This window comes from Nanorana parkeri, unplaced genomic scaffold (genome assembly GCF_000935625.1).
Source record: "Nanorana parkeri isolate BGI_ZX_2015 unplaced genomic scaffold, ASM93562v1 scaffold1692, whole genome shotgun sequence".
Lineage (NCBI taxonomy): Eukaryota > Metazoa > Chordata > Amphibia > Anura > Dicroglossidae > Nanorana > Nanorana parkeri.
Window position 1 is genome coordinate 162,806 of NW_017307960.1, and position 20,260 is coordinate 183,065.

General features: G+C 41.2%; 1 protein-coding gene across 1 annotated transcript in view; it reads right to left on the bottom strand.

Moving 5' to 3' along the window:
• GPR149 (G protein-coupled receptor 149) overlaps positions 1-20,260 on the bottom strand; it is a 59,208-nt gene that overhangs the window by 13,334 nt on the left and 25,614 nt on the right. Inside the window, exons 4-5 of the mRNA XM_018571176.1 lie at positions 3,540-4,073; positions 3,093-3,225 (exon numbers count right to left, since the gene is read on the bottom strand). Of these exons, the coding sequence (XP_018426678.1) occupies positions 3,093-3,225; positions 3,540-4,073 (667 nt within the window). The remainder of the gene's footprint in view (positions 1-3,092; positions 3,226-3,539; positions 4,074-20,260) is intronic.

Sequence of the window (20,260 nt, forward strand, 5' to 3'; positions counted from 1 at the left end):
GATAACTGGATATTTAAACAGCAGAACGTGAGCTGCCTTGAAAGCAATAAATAAGCACCTTCTTATTTGTACTGTGCAGCTTATGCTTAGTGCTTGCGTCCTCAGTGACGCTAATCCCGTAGCAAGTGCCTAACAGGGTCTACAAATGGAAAGCAAATGTGAGAATTAAAATATGTAGGCCAGCGTTTCTCAACTTTTATTCAGTCGTGGCACTCTATAAAGGTATTAAAAAAACTTGAGGCATCCCAGTCTAAAATGTAATGGATTTTAAGGCTGGATCCCCCGTGCAAAAATACAAAAAAAAGTGGGGTTCTTCCCTTCACATTAAAGTCCCCGTTCACATCGGAGCCCCCACTTTTACATCAGAGTGCCGTTTACATCAGGAGTACCTCTCTTCATTGCAGAAGCCCTCTTCACATCCCAGTCCTCAGTCTCCGCTTCACATCAGAGTCCTCAATCACCCTTCATATCAAAGACCTACCATCCGAAGATTTCGAGGCACCACTGAGGAAGCCAGAAGGCGCCCCAAGGTGCCACAGCACACTGGTTGAGAAAGGCTGATGTAGGCTGCCATTGTTGTTCACTACCTAAAAGGCTCCTTGTCTTGCTGTCATGTTGATCCTATGAAATTAGTGAGCAAAACAGTTGTCATGGTTTCATTATGACTTTACTGACTACAGTCCCCGGGTTACATACAAGATAGGGACTGAAGGTTTGTATTTAAGTTGAATTTGTATGTAAGTCGGAACTGGTACATTTTTTAAGTGTAACTCCAGCCAAAATTTTTTTTAGTTTTGGATAGCATAGGGAAGGGTCACGTTTGTTTTGCTGTCTGTTCCCGTTGTTCAGAAGATTATAATATAATTGAAAAAATAAAGTTTATAAAATAAAATTAAAAATAGAAAAAAAACTCCTGAGACCCTGCACGGCCCTCCTGAGACCCTTCACAGCCCACCTAAAGCCCTCTGCTGTAGACATCAGGCCAGCACCCCGGAGCAGCACAGAGTTTGAAGCTTCACATTATTCTACATTGCTGTATAATGTATTGCTGAGATTGGTAGTTCTCTATAGCTGGTTGCCATTTGGCGTTGCTGTATAATGTATAGCTGTGATTTGTAGTCATCTATGACTAAAGGGGGGGACTAAGGATTCTGTTGTGAAGGGGGAACTTTGATATAAAATGGGTTCCTGATTTAAAGGGGGGACGTTGATGTAAAGAGGGAGCCCCTACTTTTTTGTGTTTTTGGGGGATTGCTTCTAAGGCATTTAAAAATATGGAAACATATGGTATCTTGAAAATCAAGATACACATTCCGATATTTTAAAGCTATTTTATGACTATAGCACCCTGCTGGAAAGAGTGCTATTAAATTTAGCATTGTCAGATTTTATATGGTCTGATGCTGATTTGTAGTCTGAGTTCATTTGGTTTCCCCTAAACTATCTGTCATCGTTTGCATCTGTCTGCTGCTAGGTGTACTGCTGGGTGTACCCTGGTCACAGAGCAGAGCGACCAATGAGGGATTGCTATGAGTGGATATTCCTCTCCAGTCAATCACTGTGAAACAATGGCCAGTGGTGCATGCTGGGGGAGGAGATTAAAACTTGGGGTGGACCATGTGAGCTCTCTCTTCCTCCCCTGGGACTGGGGACTAGCCGAGTAGTTACACTGGAGCTTGATGGGTGCAGGCCCTTTGGTTATGGGTCCAGGAGTAATTCCTAAGTCAGCATGCAACAGCACAAATGTTTATATAAGTGTTTAATAAGATAGTTTGTAGATAGGATGTTTGTTTATAGCTACAGGACTACGTGTCAAGATTTTTTCAGTGGGGACAAAGGATTCATCAGATATACTCTCGAAAGTCGAATTTGGTAACCCTCCACTAGAATGTATTCATTGTATATAGTTTCCTATTCAGGGATGGACTTAACAAGATAGATTACTGTTGTAGAAGCAGAGTTTCACTCCTTTGGGAGTCCGGCCCTGGCCTCATGTTTACATAGGATAAGGTTAATGCCTATGGTGTTGTTCTTTTCTTCTCCTTTCAGGGGATATGTGTAGACTTGGATCAACTGTGATTGGGCTATAGGATTTAAGTGTTAGATAAGTATAGGATATGATAATATTCACTCAGTCAGAAGTAGGGCTCTACTTCATATGCGCCACTATTGATGTAACTAAGTACTTTATTTAGAGATAGTTAGGTTTTGCTACTGATATTTTTTTACTTTTGATACAAATTTATTTTCGTGTGGAATGCTACTCGTATGTTGTTAGTATATTAACCCTTTCCTTTTTCTTCCCTTACCTATCCAATTTTTCACTAGGACCATCCACTCTCAGGACAAGAGCTTATTTTAGTGTAGACTCCGGGATGTAGTCTTCTAAGTTTGGGGAGTGTGTCGCACCCTGCTGGAAAGAGTGCTATTACATTTAGTATTGTCAGATTGTATGCACACTGATGCTGATTTGTAGTCTGAGTTCATTTGGTTTCCCCTAAACAACCTGTCAATGTTTGCATCTGTCTGTTGCTAGGTGTACTGCAGTGTATACCCTGGTCACAGAACAGAGCAACCAATGAGAAATTGCTATGAGTAGATATTCTGCTCCGGCCAATCACTGTGAGACAATGGCCAGTGGTACATGCTGGGAGAGGAGATAAAAACTTGGGGTGGACCATATGATCTTTCTCTTCCTCCCCGAGCCCTTCCTGCGGAGAGACTGCTATGAATTGTCTGAGATGGCTAGGCCTAAAGCCTGAGGACTAGCCGAGTGATTACACTGGAGTTTGCTGGGTACAGGTCCAGTGGTTACTGCTGATGACAAGGATTAGTAACTTCTACCTCAAGTAGTGCTGTGTCAGGTGAACTATCTGCTGTGCATGGAAACAGTAATAACACTCTGCAATGCAATGGAGTCTAGATATGCCTGTATGATCCTAACTCTCCACCTCTCTCCCTGAACTTCTGCATTAAAAGTTCTAAGCATAATATCTACAGTCTGGACATCACTTCAATAATTTACTCAAGAGAGCTGTAAAAGCTGATCGTCAAAAGTGAGTAAAATTACCCCTAGTGTCAGCAACCCTCACCTCCTGCGCCAAATCCAGGTTTCCGTGCTGTTCGTAGAACTCTTAGGTGAATGCGCAGAACGCACAGAAAAATGCGGCAAATGGGCCACCGGAAGTGACGCACAGGAAAACGCGGCAAGTGGCGCACCGGAAGCTAGGGTGAGGATAACAGCTCTAGAGCCTGCACTTTTAATTTAAAAAAGTCAGCAATGGCAGATCTTATTTCTCTATCTTCACCGGTTCACTTGAACTACGGTAGTATTGTTGATTGCACTATGGCTTTAATATGGGGAAATGTTATACTGTTCATATTAATTAACTGGTTACTTTTTTTTTTTCCTAAAAATTTATATTTTATTTGTGTGAATGTGAAATTATGTAGATTATGTAAATTTATGTGAATGATTTGTAAAATAAAACCTACTATATTGTGTGTGAGGAATTTCTTTTTCTGGAAAGATACCTTACAATGTTCAGCAGCTGTATCTCCTCTTGATAGCTTTCTCTCTCCGCATGCTGCCGCCTACTGTTTTGTCGGTGGGCCTCCACTGTGTCTGGAATAGAGATATTTATATCACTGTCTGGATTATTAGTTGGAATAAAGAGGGAGTAGGAAGCAGATTCTCCCAGGTCGCAAGACACAAAGCGGTTTTCCTTGCGGGAGTAGCGCAGAGAAGGCGAACGAGCTTGATTTGAGGATTGGCTTATATTGCTTATAATTGATACAGTGTCCATGGCTTCTTCATTGTCGCATATCTCAAGAACCTCTAGGTGGATCTTCACATTTGTGCCTGGAAATTGGGTGGGAGAGTCTTCCTTACTTGGCTCATGGCCTACACTTTTTGAACGGTAAACTTCTATCTTCTTTGAAGTAGGAGTAATCTTTTGACCTTCACTGCTTACTTCATAGGTAGATAAAGAGAGGGTTTTACCAGTAGGTGCATGAAGTGATACTGTCCCTTGGAAAGCACATAATGGTATTGCTAATGCTCCTCCAGATCGCTGAAAAAGAAAGCCAAATACCTTTGTTAAGCAGAATGTTAATGTTTAGTAAGATGTCAAATAATTATAATCAATATTATACAGACTGGATATTAAATGACCTACCAATAATTGCTCAGCTACAGAGTAAAATAAAATTAAGCAAGGTAAAATATGGCAACTATATAAATGCTGGAGTATTTTCCTGACACTCATTAGAACTGAAGAAGTGACTTGGATTAGCCTTACTACTATAGACTAACTACTACTAGATATACCATGCCCTAGATAAATGAGATCCTTCAGAGACATATAGTTAGACATACAGTATTTATTTACACTTTAGTGACATTCAGTCAACAGTATTTCATATGAATTTATTATGTGAAATTGGCTATAGCCTAATAGGTGAAAAGTCTATGGAAAATACCTATTTTTTTTTCTACCACTCTGCAATGGAAGCAGTTATGCACATCTCAAGATACCTTAGTTATCCCACAGGTTTCCGGTGGGATGGATGTCGCCAGACTTGCCTTAGCAATGGAGCACTGGAACTATCATGTCTGCAGGCTGACATAAACCCAGCCAGATATGCTCAAATGACAGATATTGGGATAAATAGTGAAATGCCATTCAGAATATTTTCAGCCTACTGGACAGAGATATTGCTGCAGTAATTTCCTGTACCTTGTTTTGTTATAAATGTAACATCTAAAGAAATCATGTCTCTATACCTTTTTTAGGTGGCACATTGGCTAAAGGCTGAAACTTAAAAGAGAACTATGGGGTAAGTGTTTTTCCCCATAGTTCTCTTCAGGGTCACGAGAGGACATATACTAACCTCTTCCCGTGACCCAAAGCTCCGTATATCGTGGGCTATTGCCCGTGATATACTGATAGTGCCACAGACGGGACGGATCCAGACAATACTTTTGTATGAAAGAATGTTCGTTCGACTTTCTATTAGTTGATGGGGTCAAATCGACAAACAATTTTGACCGTAGTGCCAAAAAAACTCAAAGAGCAAGATGGAAAAAGTTTTCTTAAACTAATTAAATTTTAACAGTAAAATGTGGTTTTTGTTTTGTAAACTCAATTCATTCCAAAATCAAACTCCAGATTTACTCTCCTATTGACCCAACTGACCAATCTCTCTCTCTCTGAGTCAACTGACCATATCTCCCTCTGACCCAACTGACGATTCTCTCCCTCAGTCCCAACTGGCCAATCTCTCTCCCTGACCCAACTGATCAATCTATTCCTCATGTGCTGTTACTAATATCTTCTCATTTACTGCCTACTCTCAGCTGGAAAGTTTACTGACTCCCCCATTTATTTGCAATATCCTAGCTATTAGGGTGAACAAGGTAAGCAGGGAGTTTAGCGTTCTCTTAGTCAACTGATCCATAATGTGTGAATGCATTTTGCCAATTAGTTGTAGAGGTTAAGTCACCACAAAATGTGCTGTAAGCATGAACAAGGAAGAAAGACACATAGGGGAAATTAAAAAAGAGAAAAGTAATTGTTTTGTTATACTTTTTAGATTTTGAATGCTCTTTGTTACATTTGTTGTTTTCTTCAAGATAATTCATAATAAAGCTTAAGCTTTTATTTGTAGGAAAATGTTTATTTGAGATGTCAATTAAATGAAAATGTCAACAGGTTTGCATTCAAATTGAATAATTCAACAGCTGTGGGAAATATAGCTGAATAAATCACACTTGATTTTATGCATTTTGTTTGTATTTGTGAGCTTGCTTCATGTGCTTACAATTTTGTTTTAACAGACTGGGTAACATCAAATTCATTTACAAACCAGCACTTGAGACCAGAAAAACATTATCATGTCAAAATAATTTTTGCAGACTTATTTCGTAAGACAGCATGTGGAATCGTGCAGGGGATATGTTGTGCATTGCAGAGTAAGTCCACTGGAAAGTAGAGAATTAGCCAACAGGAGTCCAATATTGCTGCTGCATAGCACTGTTCTCTGCCTGGGTCCTGGATTCACACAAATGAAATGTGGTTTTGCTACATGGTTTATAGGCAGACTATCCAGAGTACAGAAAAGGAAAAACCTCGACTTTTATTAAGACATGATACAACACATATAATGGCTGTGCAAATTACTTTGTAATATAATGTTATTTAAAATTGCCCTTCCATTTCAGTCTGCACCCTGCAGAGTTTCTAAACTGCCAAAAATATTTCATATTCCTCTTCTTGCTACCATGGTAACTGTGATCTGTGTACAACGTGCTCTATAAATCCCATTTCCTACTCATTTGATTGCCTCACAGCATTTTCAAGAACCCTGCTCAGAGATTTTGTTGAATTTCAGGCATCCCTTGCACTGTTCCTAGATTTATTGCATTAAGCCTTTTCATCTTTGGTATAATACATTGTCTATACATATACAGGGATGTTGAGGATACAATCCTTGTCTTATTAGAACACTGGGGCTGATCAATTATTGCAGGTAGACCACACCACTTAGCACTCAGTTTGAAGAAGTTTGCTAAAATCGTTGTAATGTTTATAAAATGAACTAGAGAGCATTGTTTTTTCATTCTCAACAAAAGCAAAGTTTTATTTTGGGGCACAGCCATACCTCTATGCTTTGGTGCATTGCAATAAGACATGCATGTTAAATGGTCACCAATGTACAAGAAGAGGCAAGAAAATGTATCTGCAGTACTCTTCGGGCACAGCACACTACGACGCACAAAATTAATGGTGTAAATGAGTCCTAAAGGTTTCCTAAAATCTTGCCAAGGAAATGACAACTTAAGGCAGAGTTTCTCAACCTTTTTTCAGTCACCCTTTAAAAGTATGCAACGCTCTCTACAAAGCCCCAGATAGCAGTAGGAATTTGAGAAAGGTTCTAGTCCTTATTTACGCTATCCAAAACAAAAAAAAGTTTTTGCTGCATATACCCATTTATAGAATGTGCCTCAACGCATAAAAACATGTCCTAACAAATGCAAGGGCGCAAAACTGTCTAAACTATCGATGCATGTAATCAAGACCACCCCCTGCCCTTCCCAGGCAGTTATACTTTGTCCCGATCCCTGTCACTACTGCTGGTCAGCTTGGTATACATGTAAATGAGAACAAATATATATATATATAAATAATAATAAAAAAATGAACAATATTAACTGAATACTATCATTACATGTGTAGTGCTTACCCCTGAAGAAACCACCGAAAATACCTGGGTCAACTCTCGGCTGTCTAGGTATTTTAGCAATTAGCTGCCCCAGTAATATTAACCGCCCCCTTCCCGTGACCCATAGAGCTGAAATCCAGGCCAAAGTATAATGCAGAAGAACTATATTAACATATCCACCTGGGAGAGAGGGTATAGGGCATAGGACATCAATGAGGAAACTAGATAGACTCTAGACTCACCAATCCCTTTCTGAATTCCTGTGCAGATTCAATAGGAGCACATGCTGTCACTAGAAATTTGTGCAACCGTTGAATTGAGATTGGCGTTGAATAGAGATTGGCATAGAATCTTCAGTAGGGGAGACACCCGACTTGCTTGTGAGGTCCACTCTGTTCCAGGCACCTCCAGCTTCCCTGGTTCTCCTCCTAAATCAGTAGCAAAGGCCTCCTCCAGGCTTGAGGCCTAGCAAAGCATTTTTCCGCACTCAAGTATTCCCACTCCCAGGCCTAGCCCGGGGACAGGTTGGACAGCACCCAGCCCTGACTGGACTCTGAGCTATCCCAGGCTGGATTAGACTGAGCATATGGTAATTCCCTTGAGTATATAACCACTTCCTCAGCATGCACAACTGGCTATGAGAGCCCCAGTGTTTGGCTGGTGGACTGTGCACACACTCACAGTGTTCCCCATTGGTTGTCCCACACTGCAGCAGAGTCACACTCCACTCAGGCAGGTACAATCAATGCAAGAACACCTGGAATTAACTAGATACATGACAACTATAATTCAGCCAAGCTGACTACAGCTCTGGCAATCAATACATTTCTAGCAGCCATTCCACTAAATACATGTGGTAGGGGCTACACCTATATTAAAGTGGAAGTGTTCTATATATTAAAAAAATGTGCTGGCAGGCTCATTATGATAGAAGAGACTGTACAAGTCTGTCATAGATTCCCCTTCCTTCATGTCAACTTTTTTTCTTCTTTCTGTACCCTGAGCTGTGCACGCGCAGCTTAATGCACAACCTCGGCAGGATTCGTGCAGAGGCTACGTAACTCTCGTGTGCATGCATGGGAGTTACCTCAGCTGGTCCTGGCCAATCAAGCAGCTGAAGACTCCAATCCTGGAAGGAGATGGAGTGAAGATGGAAGCACTGCTTTGGCAAGTAGGTCTGCTGGTCGGTGCTAATATATGGCGCATACAAGCACATTTTGGTTAAAAGCTCCTGGGGCCTCTCTTTTCTTTACTTTCACTGTAACTGCATATAGTTATTAACATACAATATATTCTGCAATAGTGGTCCTTAATTGCACTTTTGATCCTCAAACCATCTCTGAATTGGTGCTGACTCTGTCCTTCCTTCTGGAGGGTGGCTACTTTTGTTCCCCATGGTCTCTGCGTGTGTTGTAAAGTTGCCACCACTCCAAACTTGCTCCCCTGATGGATTACAATCTCAATACAAATTAGTAAACTAAAGATTTTAGTCCATCACGGGAGCAGGCTTGGAGCCGTGGCTACTTTGCAGCACACACAGGGACCACGGGGAGCAAAAGTAGAGACCCTCCAGAAGGAAGGACAGTGACACCACCAATTCAGAGATGATTTGAGGAGCTACAGCCGAGTGATACCTCTGACTTTACCACAGGTGAAATAAGTTCTGATCTGCTTTAGTCAGTTATTGATTTTATTTGTTAAAGGTAGAGCTGCTTTTTGGAATTATTTCATTTTGTCAATTATACCTACATAGATTTCTTCATTTACAGCAATCTTTCCCAGATAATGATTGTTATGAATGCAGAAACAGGTCACTTTGTATGTCCAGCTAACATAAATTCCTGGCTATTACCTGCAAACCCCAATGTGTCTAGACATTGTGCTAGTGTAATTTCTTGATCAGCCTGCAGCCTGTTCCAGTCGTTTCATTTTGATAGAAAGTCAGAGGATAAACTTTCATCTGTATGCAGGCTTAGCTGCTCCTAAGCCCTTGTACTTTAAATGAATCAAATCATATACTCTTCAATTCACTTTGGGCTATGGCTGCAAACAGTGGTATTATGTCACCCCAGTGTTTTCTTTCATCTTCTCGCAATGAATGTGGCATAGCTTTCAGCTATTATGTCCTTTGGAAACTAGGACACAATTTTCACTCATGGGACACATTTTTCAATGCACTAACTGTTAACAAGTTCAGTATCACTGCATTTTGGTATATATTTAAGCATAAGATACATGAGCAAGTGCAATTTTACCTTGTGACATCATAACACAAATTCAGAGATGACATCATGAATAATTAAAGATTGGGCACAGACAGTATGTGCCTGCATATTATTAAAAATATGTTATAAATTAAGGAAACTTGACCCTTTCCCATAGCTTTACACTATGTACTTGGTGTTCAGTTTCCCTTAGTGGTTAGCATTTCTGCCTTGCAGCACTTGGCTTTGCCAGTTTAAAACCCAATCAGGACACTATCTGCATGGAGTTTGTATGTTCTCCCTGTGCTTGCATGGGTATCCTCTGGGTACTCCAAGCTCCTCCCAGACTCCAAAGACATGCTGGTGGTTAATTGTCCCGTCTAAATTGGCCCTGTATCTATATGTATGCATCAGGGATGTGCGGTCAGGGGAGGCAGGAGAGGCAGAGCCTCACCTAGAATTATGGAGGAAAAAGCTGTCAGCTTCATGTCTGAAGATGACAGCTTTTCTCCATTCAGATCGGCATCTAACAGGTTACACAGCAGGGAAATCCTCCCCGCTGTGTAACCTGTCATGGACGGAGCGTCTCAGCAGTGAAGAGCAAGTGAGAGACAGGGAGGCTCCTCCCTGTCTCCTCCCTTCCGCCTTTGCAATCGCTTGGGGGTGGGGCTTCGACCTGTGGGGCCGGGCTTCGGCCAGTGGAGGCGGGGCTTCGGCAGGCGGGGTCGGGACGTGCTGGGGGTGAGGCTGGGGACTCACTCTCTTTCCTGACATGCTGTCACAGGAGACTGTGCGAGCAGAGCTCAGCCTCCTGTGACAGCGCTGGCTGTCTCCGCCCACACCGCTCTCCTCTGATCTGTGACAGGAGGCTGAGTGGTGTGGGAGGAGAGACGCCCGCCTTTCACAGCGCTGTGACAGTTTCTGTGACAGCGCCCAGCGGGGAGGAGAGAAAGAATGGATGCACCCCTGTATCGGCCAGAAAATGGCACTTTCGGCATTGTGCCAAAAGTGCAATTTTCGGCCGATGTATTGGTGCATCCCTACAATTAATAATTCGGCTGAGTAAGAGACAACAACATGGGCTACAGTAGGCACCCACTTGACCATAAAGCTAAACAGTAGGCATCCACCTGATGATCATATAGATAAATAGTAGGTACCCACTTACTGACCATACACATAAACAGTAGGCACCCACTTACTGACCATAAAGAAAAACAATTGCCACCCACCTGCTGACCATAAAGATAAATAGTAGGCGCCTACCTACTGACCATAAAGATAAACAGTAGGCACCCACCTACTGAATATAAAAGTAAACAGCAGCCACCCGCCTGCTGACCATACATATAAATAGTAGGCACCCACTTACAGATCACAAAGATAAACAGTAGGCACCCACTTGCTGACCATAAAGATAAACAATAGACACCCACTTGCTGACCATAAGGATAAATAGTTGGCACCCACATACTGACCATAAAGATAAACAGTAGACACCAGTTTACTGACCATAATGATAAACAATAGACACCCACTTGCTGACCATACACATAAACAGTAAGCACTCACTTACTGACCATACACATAAACAGTAGGCACCCACTTACTGACCATAAAGTTAAACAGTAATCACTCACTTACTGACCATAAAGGTAAACAGTAAGCACTCACTTACTGACCATAAAGTTAAACAGTAGGTACCCACTTACTGACCATGAAGATAAACAGTAGGTACCCACTTGCTGACCATAAAGATAAACAGTAGGTACCCACTTACTGACCATGAAGTTAAATAATAGGTACTTACTCACCGACCATAAAGATAAATTATCAAATCGTATCTAACCACTTTTTTTCTTCCAGAACACTTTGTTTAGGACAAATGATTCCGAATTGCTAATCTATGAGTCAAATGAAAATGGTATTCAGAATAAGTAGTTAAGATTTACAATGAATGTAAGGACTATTCGTTTTGTAATGCATTATATGAGTATGACTCGCCTTCTGCCAGACATCAATTTTGCAAAGTGCTCTACGTGTTACAACTTTTCAGAGCCAATGCTTTCAGGAATTCTTGAAACATGTATGACCCCCCCACACCAATTTTCTGTACTTGTTTATAATTAATAACCTCTCCGCCTCTACATTTTCATTGTTATTTTTAGATTTTACCACTTTTCACAAAAAAATGTTTTTCATGTCATGCAGGCTAAGGCTTTTAAGCTGCCACAATGAACACCTCTTTAAAACTATTTTACCAGCATTACTTAACTATAAAAAAAAAGGGGGAGTGAAAAAAAGAGCATCGTAAAGCTGTACACACATTTTTTTTCTGAATTCCAATTTTGCTTATCTGTTCAGTGTAACGTAAGATATTGTCATGCAATGCCACCACACACAGGGCTCCATTTATAAATCAACAGTATGGCCTTACGCTGGATGGCATTCACCCATGAAGATGACCATTGGAGGACAAGAAATATAGCATTTGAGAATGAACAGCGTCAGTACTGCTTTCAGCACTGTAGTTTTTGGGGGGGGGGGGAACTTGGAGCTGGACCTTAAATGTTTTTTTTTGTACATTTTTAAAATGTCTTTAAAATGTTTTTGGTCATCACAGTGTAATGCATATATGTAGCAGCACGGCAGGTGGTTCTTATGGGGTTAGCTGCCACATATATGTGTCGTTGTCTTCTGAGGTGTTCTCAATCTGCACCTCCAGAATTGTAACCAAGCTGCTACCAACAGCTGACGATTAACTACTGGTGACCAGGAGCAGGTAGGACGGACTCTCAATTACATCATTACTGTTACCTTACTTTTATCATTACTTGACTGTTTATCTTTTGTATACACATAGACTAGTTTGCATGAGAAAATATTCCTCCAGAAAATAAATCAGTAGACAAATGTGCATGACTTCATACTATACTGATATGTGCAAAAACTTTCTTTAATGAGGTATGAATTTGAGTGATATTTTTACATGTATAAACTTTTGGTTTTCGCAGTTTTGTGAATCACGGCTCATCTGGCTTTTACCTTGATCTCAGCAGTTGTTCTACAAGATTGCTGAATATACTTTTTCATTGATTTTTTTAAATTGGAAAGTCACAGCAAATATTACCTTCAGGCCCATTTAATAACTCAAAATGTGTGTCGGGAATTTGGGTGTCCTGTAGACCTAAGGTTTCAATGCTGTTCCTATATAGATACAGTGCAGTGGGTGAGTATTGTCTCCCTAGCACAAAAAGTGTGCTACTGACAGGATTGCCAGGGAAAAAAAAAAAAGAAGAAAAGCTTGAGAAAAAAAAAACCTCTGCTGCCACCTCATCCAAGGACTGGTAAACTGCAATATATTACATTTTTATTTTCAGATTTAGATAAGTTGTATTATATACTGTATATAAGGGATCGACCAATATAAATTTTTCGGTACTGTTACTGATTATTGGCCACATTTCAGACTGATAACCGATATCAGGTACCAATATTCTGTTCACATCCAGCTGCACCAGGCAAAGTACGGCCAGAACGGCACTGTCAACGAAGGCTGCCTGTAATCCCCAGCAAAAGTGGGACCTCAAGCAGCCGAACTTGTTTAAAAATTTAAAGGGCTGGTATTGGCCCTTAGAATCGGGGGAATTTTCACGAATACTCACGAAAATGCCCTAGTATTGGTATCGGGACATCCCATATATATTTTTTTAATATATATTTGACCGTATTTTTTGAATATAGTAATTATGAAGTATATTTTTACAAGGTAGTGAACTAGTCTGAGAGAACAAAGAGCGGTGCACCTATTTTGCAAAACAGAGACCTAAACACCACCCTCCCTTACTGCTTACAGTGACAGCAATATATTAATCGGTGGATTATAGCTCAGCTGCAGGCAAACCTCTAAATACACAGTTCAAATACATACAGTTGTGTGAAAAAGTGTTGGCCCCCTTCCTTATTTTTCATTGTTTTGCACGTTTGTCACACTTTAATGTTTCAGATTATCAAACAAATGTAAATATTAGTCAAGGATAACACAAGTAAACACAACATGCAGTTTTTAAAAGGAAGGTTTTTATAATTAAGGGAAAACAAAATCCAAACCCACATGGCCCTGTGTGAAAAAGTGTTTGCCCCCTAAACCTAATAACTGGTTGGGCCACACTTAGCAGCAAGAACTGCAATCAAGCGTTTGCGATAACTTGCAATGAGTCTGTTACAGCGCTGTGCAGGAATTTTGGTCCACTCATCTTTGCAGAATTGTTGTAATTCAGCCACATTGGAAGGTTTTCGAGCATGAACCACCTTTTTAAGGTCATGCCACAGCATCTCAATAGGATTCAGGTCAGGACTTTGACTAAGCCACTCCAAAGTCTTCATTTTGTTTTTCTTCAGCCATTCAGAGGTGGACTTGCTGGTGTGTTTTGGATCATTGTCCTGCTGCAGAACCCAAGTTCGCTTCAGCTTGAGGTCACGAACAGGAAGGATCCTTCAGGATTTTTTGGTAGACAGCAGAATTCACGGTTCCATTTGTCACAGCAAGTCTTTCTGGTCCTGGAGCAGCAAAATAACCCCAGACCATCACACTGCCACCACCATATTTTACTGTTGGTATGATGTTCTTTTTCTGAAAGACCGGTCCACCAGTAGGGGACCTGATGGAGAACTGCAGGACCCCTCTGCTGATGGACAGCAGCAGTGGGCGGATGCAATAGCTAGTTTGCTATTGGCTATTGCAAAGTGAAATAGCCAATAGGAATCTAGCTATGCATTCCTATGCTGGCTTTTTTTTTTCTGACTGAGGGCGGCCAGAGGCCCCATGTCAGAAAAAACCCAAAAACAAATCGCAAGAAAAGGTTTATTTTGCTTGATCGAGCAGAGTAAACTTTCCGGGAGAAAGTGTTTCTCTCCTGGGTGGCCGGGAGCCGTATTAGACTCCCAGAGCGTCCGGGAGAGTAATGACAGATCAGTGTGCCTGGTTACCGGGTAACCAGGGATGCCATCTGTCATTACACACTGAGAACCCGGAGAGGCCATTGTGATATCATAGCGGCCCGGCCAGGTTCTCAGTGTGTAATGACAGATGGCGTCCCTGGTTACCTGGTAACCAGGGACACTGATCTCTCTGCAAGTGGCCGGAGCCAGTCGTGAGATGACGGCTGGCTCCACCCAGCTGTCGGAAGCAGGCTGTCGGCCGGCCGTTCGGCCAGCTTCGCCTTTCACCTCGGCTCAGCCGAGCCCAGGCATATGCCTTCGGCTCGGCTGAGCCGCTTGGCCAACTTCGGGAGCTGTACGGGCTATAGTGAATAGACCGTACAGCAGCCCTTCGGTTCTACTGAACCGAAGGGGTACTGGGGCCAGAGCTAGCAAAAGGATCAGTCGAAAATATGGCTAGATCCTTCGGCAACTTAGTGAATAGACCCCTAAATACATGATCAGCTTAGGGTGGAAATTACCAAAAGTAACCTAAACTTTTATCACCATCCACCCAGAATAAAGAAGACTTTGACAGAAGTTTTCTTTAATAAGAGTTCCATAATAATTAAGTAGAAACAAGTTCTGAGGTTGCGTAATATAAATAGAAGCTTTGTCTTAAACAACTGACCTACTTAAATGTACTGTATTTTAACATTCCAGCTGAAGGCTTCAGGCCAACTTAGGTTGGGATCGTCTTTTAATTATTTGCACTGCTATCTCTCCACACAGAAAACCCAGTGCATGGATTTTTAGAGCAGGAGGAAAAATATGTTAAGAAGGGATATTTGTTATTTGGTATAGTGACTTTCTGGCATGCAGTGAAAAGATGCCCTTGTGAGAGAAGAATTGACTGATTTTAGTCCAATCTGACTGATTGTTGTGCCAAATAGAAGGAGGCATTCTGTAGCTCAGAGGACACTTACGATAAATTGAGAATTACTACAAATGTCTGTCCAGCTTCACATCACGCTGGGAAATGAAATTGCCTTGTTCACCTTGTTTCATCTTACATAACATTTAAGAGCTGCTGAAATGGGCCCCATGAGATCTGCCTTTTGAAAACAACATTCAGTGCAGAGGCAAATGTGGGAAAATAAAAACTTGTCATTTTTCATTCAGAATGAATGGAATATGTTTAAAGCTCTATTTATTGACTTTAACTATGTTTATAGGTATATACAATAATATGTGTTCACATGCTGGGACTATGCTATAACTGTAGTTACTGATAGACCTTCCATATAGCCCACAAACACTGATCTAATCTAAAAATCTCTGAATGTATCTGAAGAATAGTAGTCACACCACAGAACAACCATGTATATAACTTATTTACACTGACCTAAGTGTAAATTGAGTTCGGTTCACCAAGGGTTTAGTGAATCCTTTTTGAAATTCAGTGAGCCCTAGGTTAGCAGCACATCCCACCAAAGTCTATGGAGGGTGGATCCTGCTTCAGAATACAGAACATTTTTAGGACTAATAGGGGAGCTATTGTAAAACAAGTCATGGAATCTAGGAACTGCCATAGAGGACATGTGTCAAAGAAAAATAATATTAAAAAATACCGTACAGCAGGGAGAGGGTCCTTCACATGCAGCTTCATGGGCTATAATGACAAAAATCATTTCATTTTTATTTTGGGGAATGCATTACAACTGTAGCTGGTGTTATGGAACAGTACAATTTTTTTACAGACAACCTTAGTAACAGCATAGTTGTAACGTAAATTTGGCAGCAGATTTTATTTTTTTCCTTTAATAATAAGCTTGGCTAACATAAAGCAGCAGGAGGCCCACTTTGACCTGCAAATGGAAATTGTCTCGTTGTTTAGGCTGGGTTCACACCTGGGCGTACGGACTATGCGTGTTTGCCGCTCGTTTTTAGCGCGATTTGCGGTAAAAGAAACGTGCGACAAATGCGCGTTTACGAGGGCTATCCAGCTGTATCCTAATGGATACGCACAGAAAATACGTCCCAAAGAAGCTCCTGTACTTCTTTGGGCTTAGGGCGTTTTTCTGCACGTCTCTACGCGCTGTAAAACACCCAGGTGTGCACCAGGCCTTACTGAGACTGTCCATATTCACACTGATGTGAAACTAACCTGCCCCTGGTCAATATCAAACTCCCATAAAAAAAAACTAACAGACCACAGATAATACAGCAGTATAAATTTGCCCAGCAGTAGGTTGTATTCAAAGAGCAAGACTAAGCTGAAATGTACTAGGAGGCACAGATCACAGGCAGGTATTTTCACTAAAGAATTAGAAAATAGCAGATGATAAAGCAGTATAAAGTTGGTCAGTGGCAGGACAGTGTAATCTCAGATAATAGGCATAACTGCTATATGCCCAACCTTTATTTTTCCTATAGGAGTCGGAGGGGGGGTACACTGTTTTTGTACTTGTTTTTTTTTCAAATTATTTTGCGGTGCAGCATTTGTTTGTTGCTGACCAATGGAAAGCTCATGTGCACTTTGCATCTAGAGTGCTGAACTCTACTATGTTTAGCTTTCTGGGGAATTAACATTTTTTTTCTGTGTACCTTTCTGGACTGTGGAGAACTGTGATCCATTCTTTTGGTCAGCAACAAGTGAATTTTAAAAAGGGAAGCAGAAAAAAACACCGTTGTTTGGTAAAAACATTATACCACAAACTAAAATTTAAAGGAGAACTATGAGGTGAGTGCTTTTCACTCACCTCATAGTTCTAGCCGACTTGTGACAATGAGACTGTCACAGGTCAGCTCAGTAGATCAGGAGGTGAGCGAACACATACCGGGTTCGCTCGCCTCTTGATCCTGTCACGGCTCTCTGCCGTGACAGGGGGAGGGGCTGGATTCCCCTCTCCCCGCTCCGATCTGCCAGCGCTGACTGGCGGAACGGACGGGGGAGGGGGCGGGTACAGCTGGCTCTGCCTCTAGATAGGCAGAGCCAGCTGTCACTCACGCAGCTGGGCAGATCCCGTCATCTACGTCGGGATCCGCTCCGGCGTCTCAGTATACCGCGAGCTGTAGCTCGCGGTATACTGAGCTCAGGGTAACGGGGAGGACGCTAGTTTGTGTCCTCCCGTTACCCTAAGGAGAACTATGGGAAAAAACATTGACCCCATAGTTCTCCTTTAAATTAAAAAACAAAATAGCCTTCAATAAATAACAAAAAATTAAGGCAACAAAGGGGGCGATTGTCCAAACAAATCTAGCAAAGAGAATTAAAGCACAGTTTGCTAACTGATCCTAATCACTTCACATGCAGTTTGCCAGGGTCCCCATTCCTCTCTATACAGCAGCTTCCAATACAATGACACCATGGCTGCTCTAAATCCCCAGTTCTTAATGAAGGGGCTGGCTTATTCAAAAGCCCCCTTATTGGCTCTTGGCCTACTAAAGACCATGCAGTGCACTGGAAAAAATTTGGCCTGGCAAATTTATGACTGCAAATCTCAAACTCACAGGATTTACTATCCTCCTTTACTTCTCCTTTTGCTTTTGAGGCAGCCCCAAAATGCCAGGTGTCAGAAAGAGATGCAGCTTGCAGGGAGCGATTTACATCACCCCTTCTTCATTTGAAAAGTTCATCATTGAAGGCATTGCATGCTTCCCCATACCTAGGGGTATGTGGTATTTTGTGGCAGCTGCAACTGATGAAAAAGTGGCAGGGAAATATAACTGGATCAGGTTTTTGCTTTAACACCCTGTCACTTTGCCATGACTAGGCAAGGTGGCACAGTTCCTTTAAGAAGTTTAAGGGCATTACGAAGTGTTATACATTTCAGTAACTATTTTTTAAATAAAAGCAACAAAAAGAGACACATTTGCCATGAGGATATCACTGGCAAGTCCCTACAGCAAAAAAGGCATGGGGCAGAGCAAGGGTAGAATTTACAAAGCAAGGTGTAAGCTAAGACAGTGCAGAATAGATTCAGCGTGTGACATGCTGAGAAACAAAATTACTATGAACTGAAAATGCTAATTGCCTGACCATGCCTGGCTTCAACAGCAAGTGAAAGTTGTAGAAAAGTCATAATTCCCTTTCTCTAAATTGTTCCAGGTCAGTCATCCAAAACTAGCATTTTAGAATTAAATGTCAACAATAGCAGCCTATATACAACTTTTCTCTCAAAAAGTCTTAACACAAATTATTAAACTAAACCAGAGATTGTACTCCAACAGGAACCATGGGGAACAAAAGTAGCCACCCTCCAGAAGGAAGGACAGTGTCAGCACCAATTCAGAGATGATTTGAGGATCTACAGCTAAATGATGCGCAACTGAGCTACATTTTTGTTACTATTTAAAGTACTAGTTTAGTGTCACTTTAAAGTTGGACAATAAATCCAAGGAAAACACAGAAAGGTCTATTTATATATGGACAGCTAGGTGTACTCCACTTTCTTGGTGAACATCTTTTTTTCCTCCTAATTTAAAAAGCATGTTCTGTGGTTTTGTTCACCAGGGGAATTACGCAGCTGCCAGTTTACCAATCTGTCATTTGGTAAAGGCTACAAGACAAATAGATTCAAATATAACAGTAATGGGAGTACCCTTACTAAAACAAATAATACTTGAACTCCATTTGTTCTGCAGGAAGTTAAAGGGAAATTACAGTTTTTGAACAAAAATAAGAAATGCACACTCTTTCATCAAAACGCGCATTTATTATTATTATTTTTTTATAGGAGCCAGTAAAGCATTACAACCACGGCCAGTCGATTGCAGGTGCAGTGCTCTGGCTCGTACAGAGTCTTCCTCCTTTCCATACCAGGGTTCAGACATTCAGTAACACAGACGGGAGGAAGTGGCCATGGACTTCAAGTGTGGCGACGTCAACATGGGTGTAACATGAAACATGGTAGTAGAGGTAAACTCTCACTAGATGACATTTAAGGGTCTATTTAACAATGTTTTCACCCATAATGTATACAACTTTCCCGCAAGATTAACACTTAACATAATATTCCATTAGAAAAATGGGTGATGGATATGTATCATAAACAATTGCAATTTTTTTATTTTTTTTTATGAAGTACTTGTCTTCACCTTTCTTATACTATGTTAGATCTCAGAGATGCTAATCTCATACAACACTAGTATTTCCCAGGTAAAGTTTTTTGCTAGAGTGGCAACATTGTACTATGACTGTGCAAACAGCCACTTATAGTCTCCCATGTGACCGGTGACAATGCAGAATTACAACTAGAACACAGGGACAGACTATTGTCACCCTTTAACAGGAAGTGCCTGAAAAAAGGACCTTCATGATGGGATTACCAGGTATTTTCCTATAATTCTTTATATAAGTTGAGCACAAGGAGAACAACACACAGACCGTACAATCACTTTAAATTAGGGATGCACAGTTACTTTTCGAGTACCAGTGCAGATACTTGGCATTTTCATGAGAACTTCCAGGGTTGCAGCGGTTGCAACTGGGACCTGGCTCTGGTGCTCCACCACTGTCCTGAAATCATTAGTCTGTATTGTTTCAGAAAAACTGTCACATGACAATAAACAAAAATGTATCAGTACTCGTAACTACTCGGCAAGTACCAGTACTCGTACTCGCAAAACTATTATCTGTGCATCCTTTTATTTATATTTATAAAAACAAAATCATACATTAAAACAGAGATGTACAAATCCCAGGAGCTCCGTGTGCTCCTTACAAATGACAGCTGCCTCCTAACTTTTGCATTTTTCTCTAGTCTAGTAGCTCAAAAGTATCGGTACATGTAATCGTACTTGTACCGAGTACTGTACTTGGTATCTGTGCGACCCTACTTTAAATATCAAAAGTCATAGTCAGAACACAGTTAAGCCTATTTTTGTGGCTAACCATATCGATGAAGAAT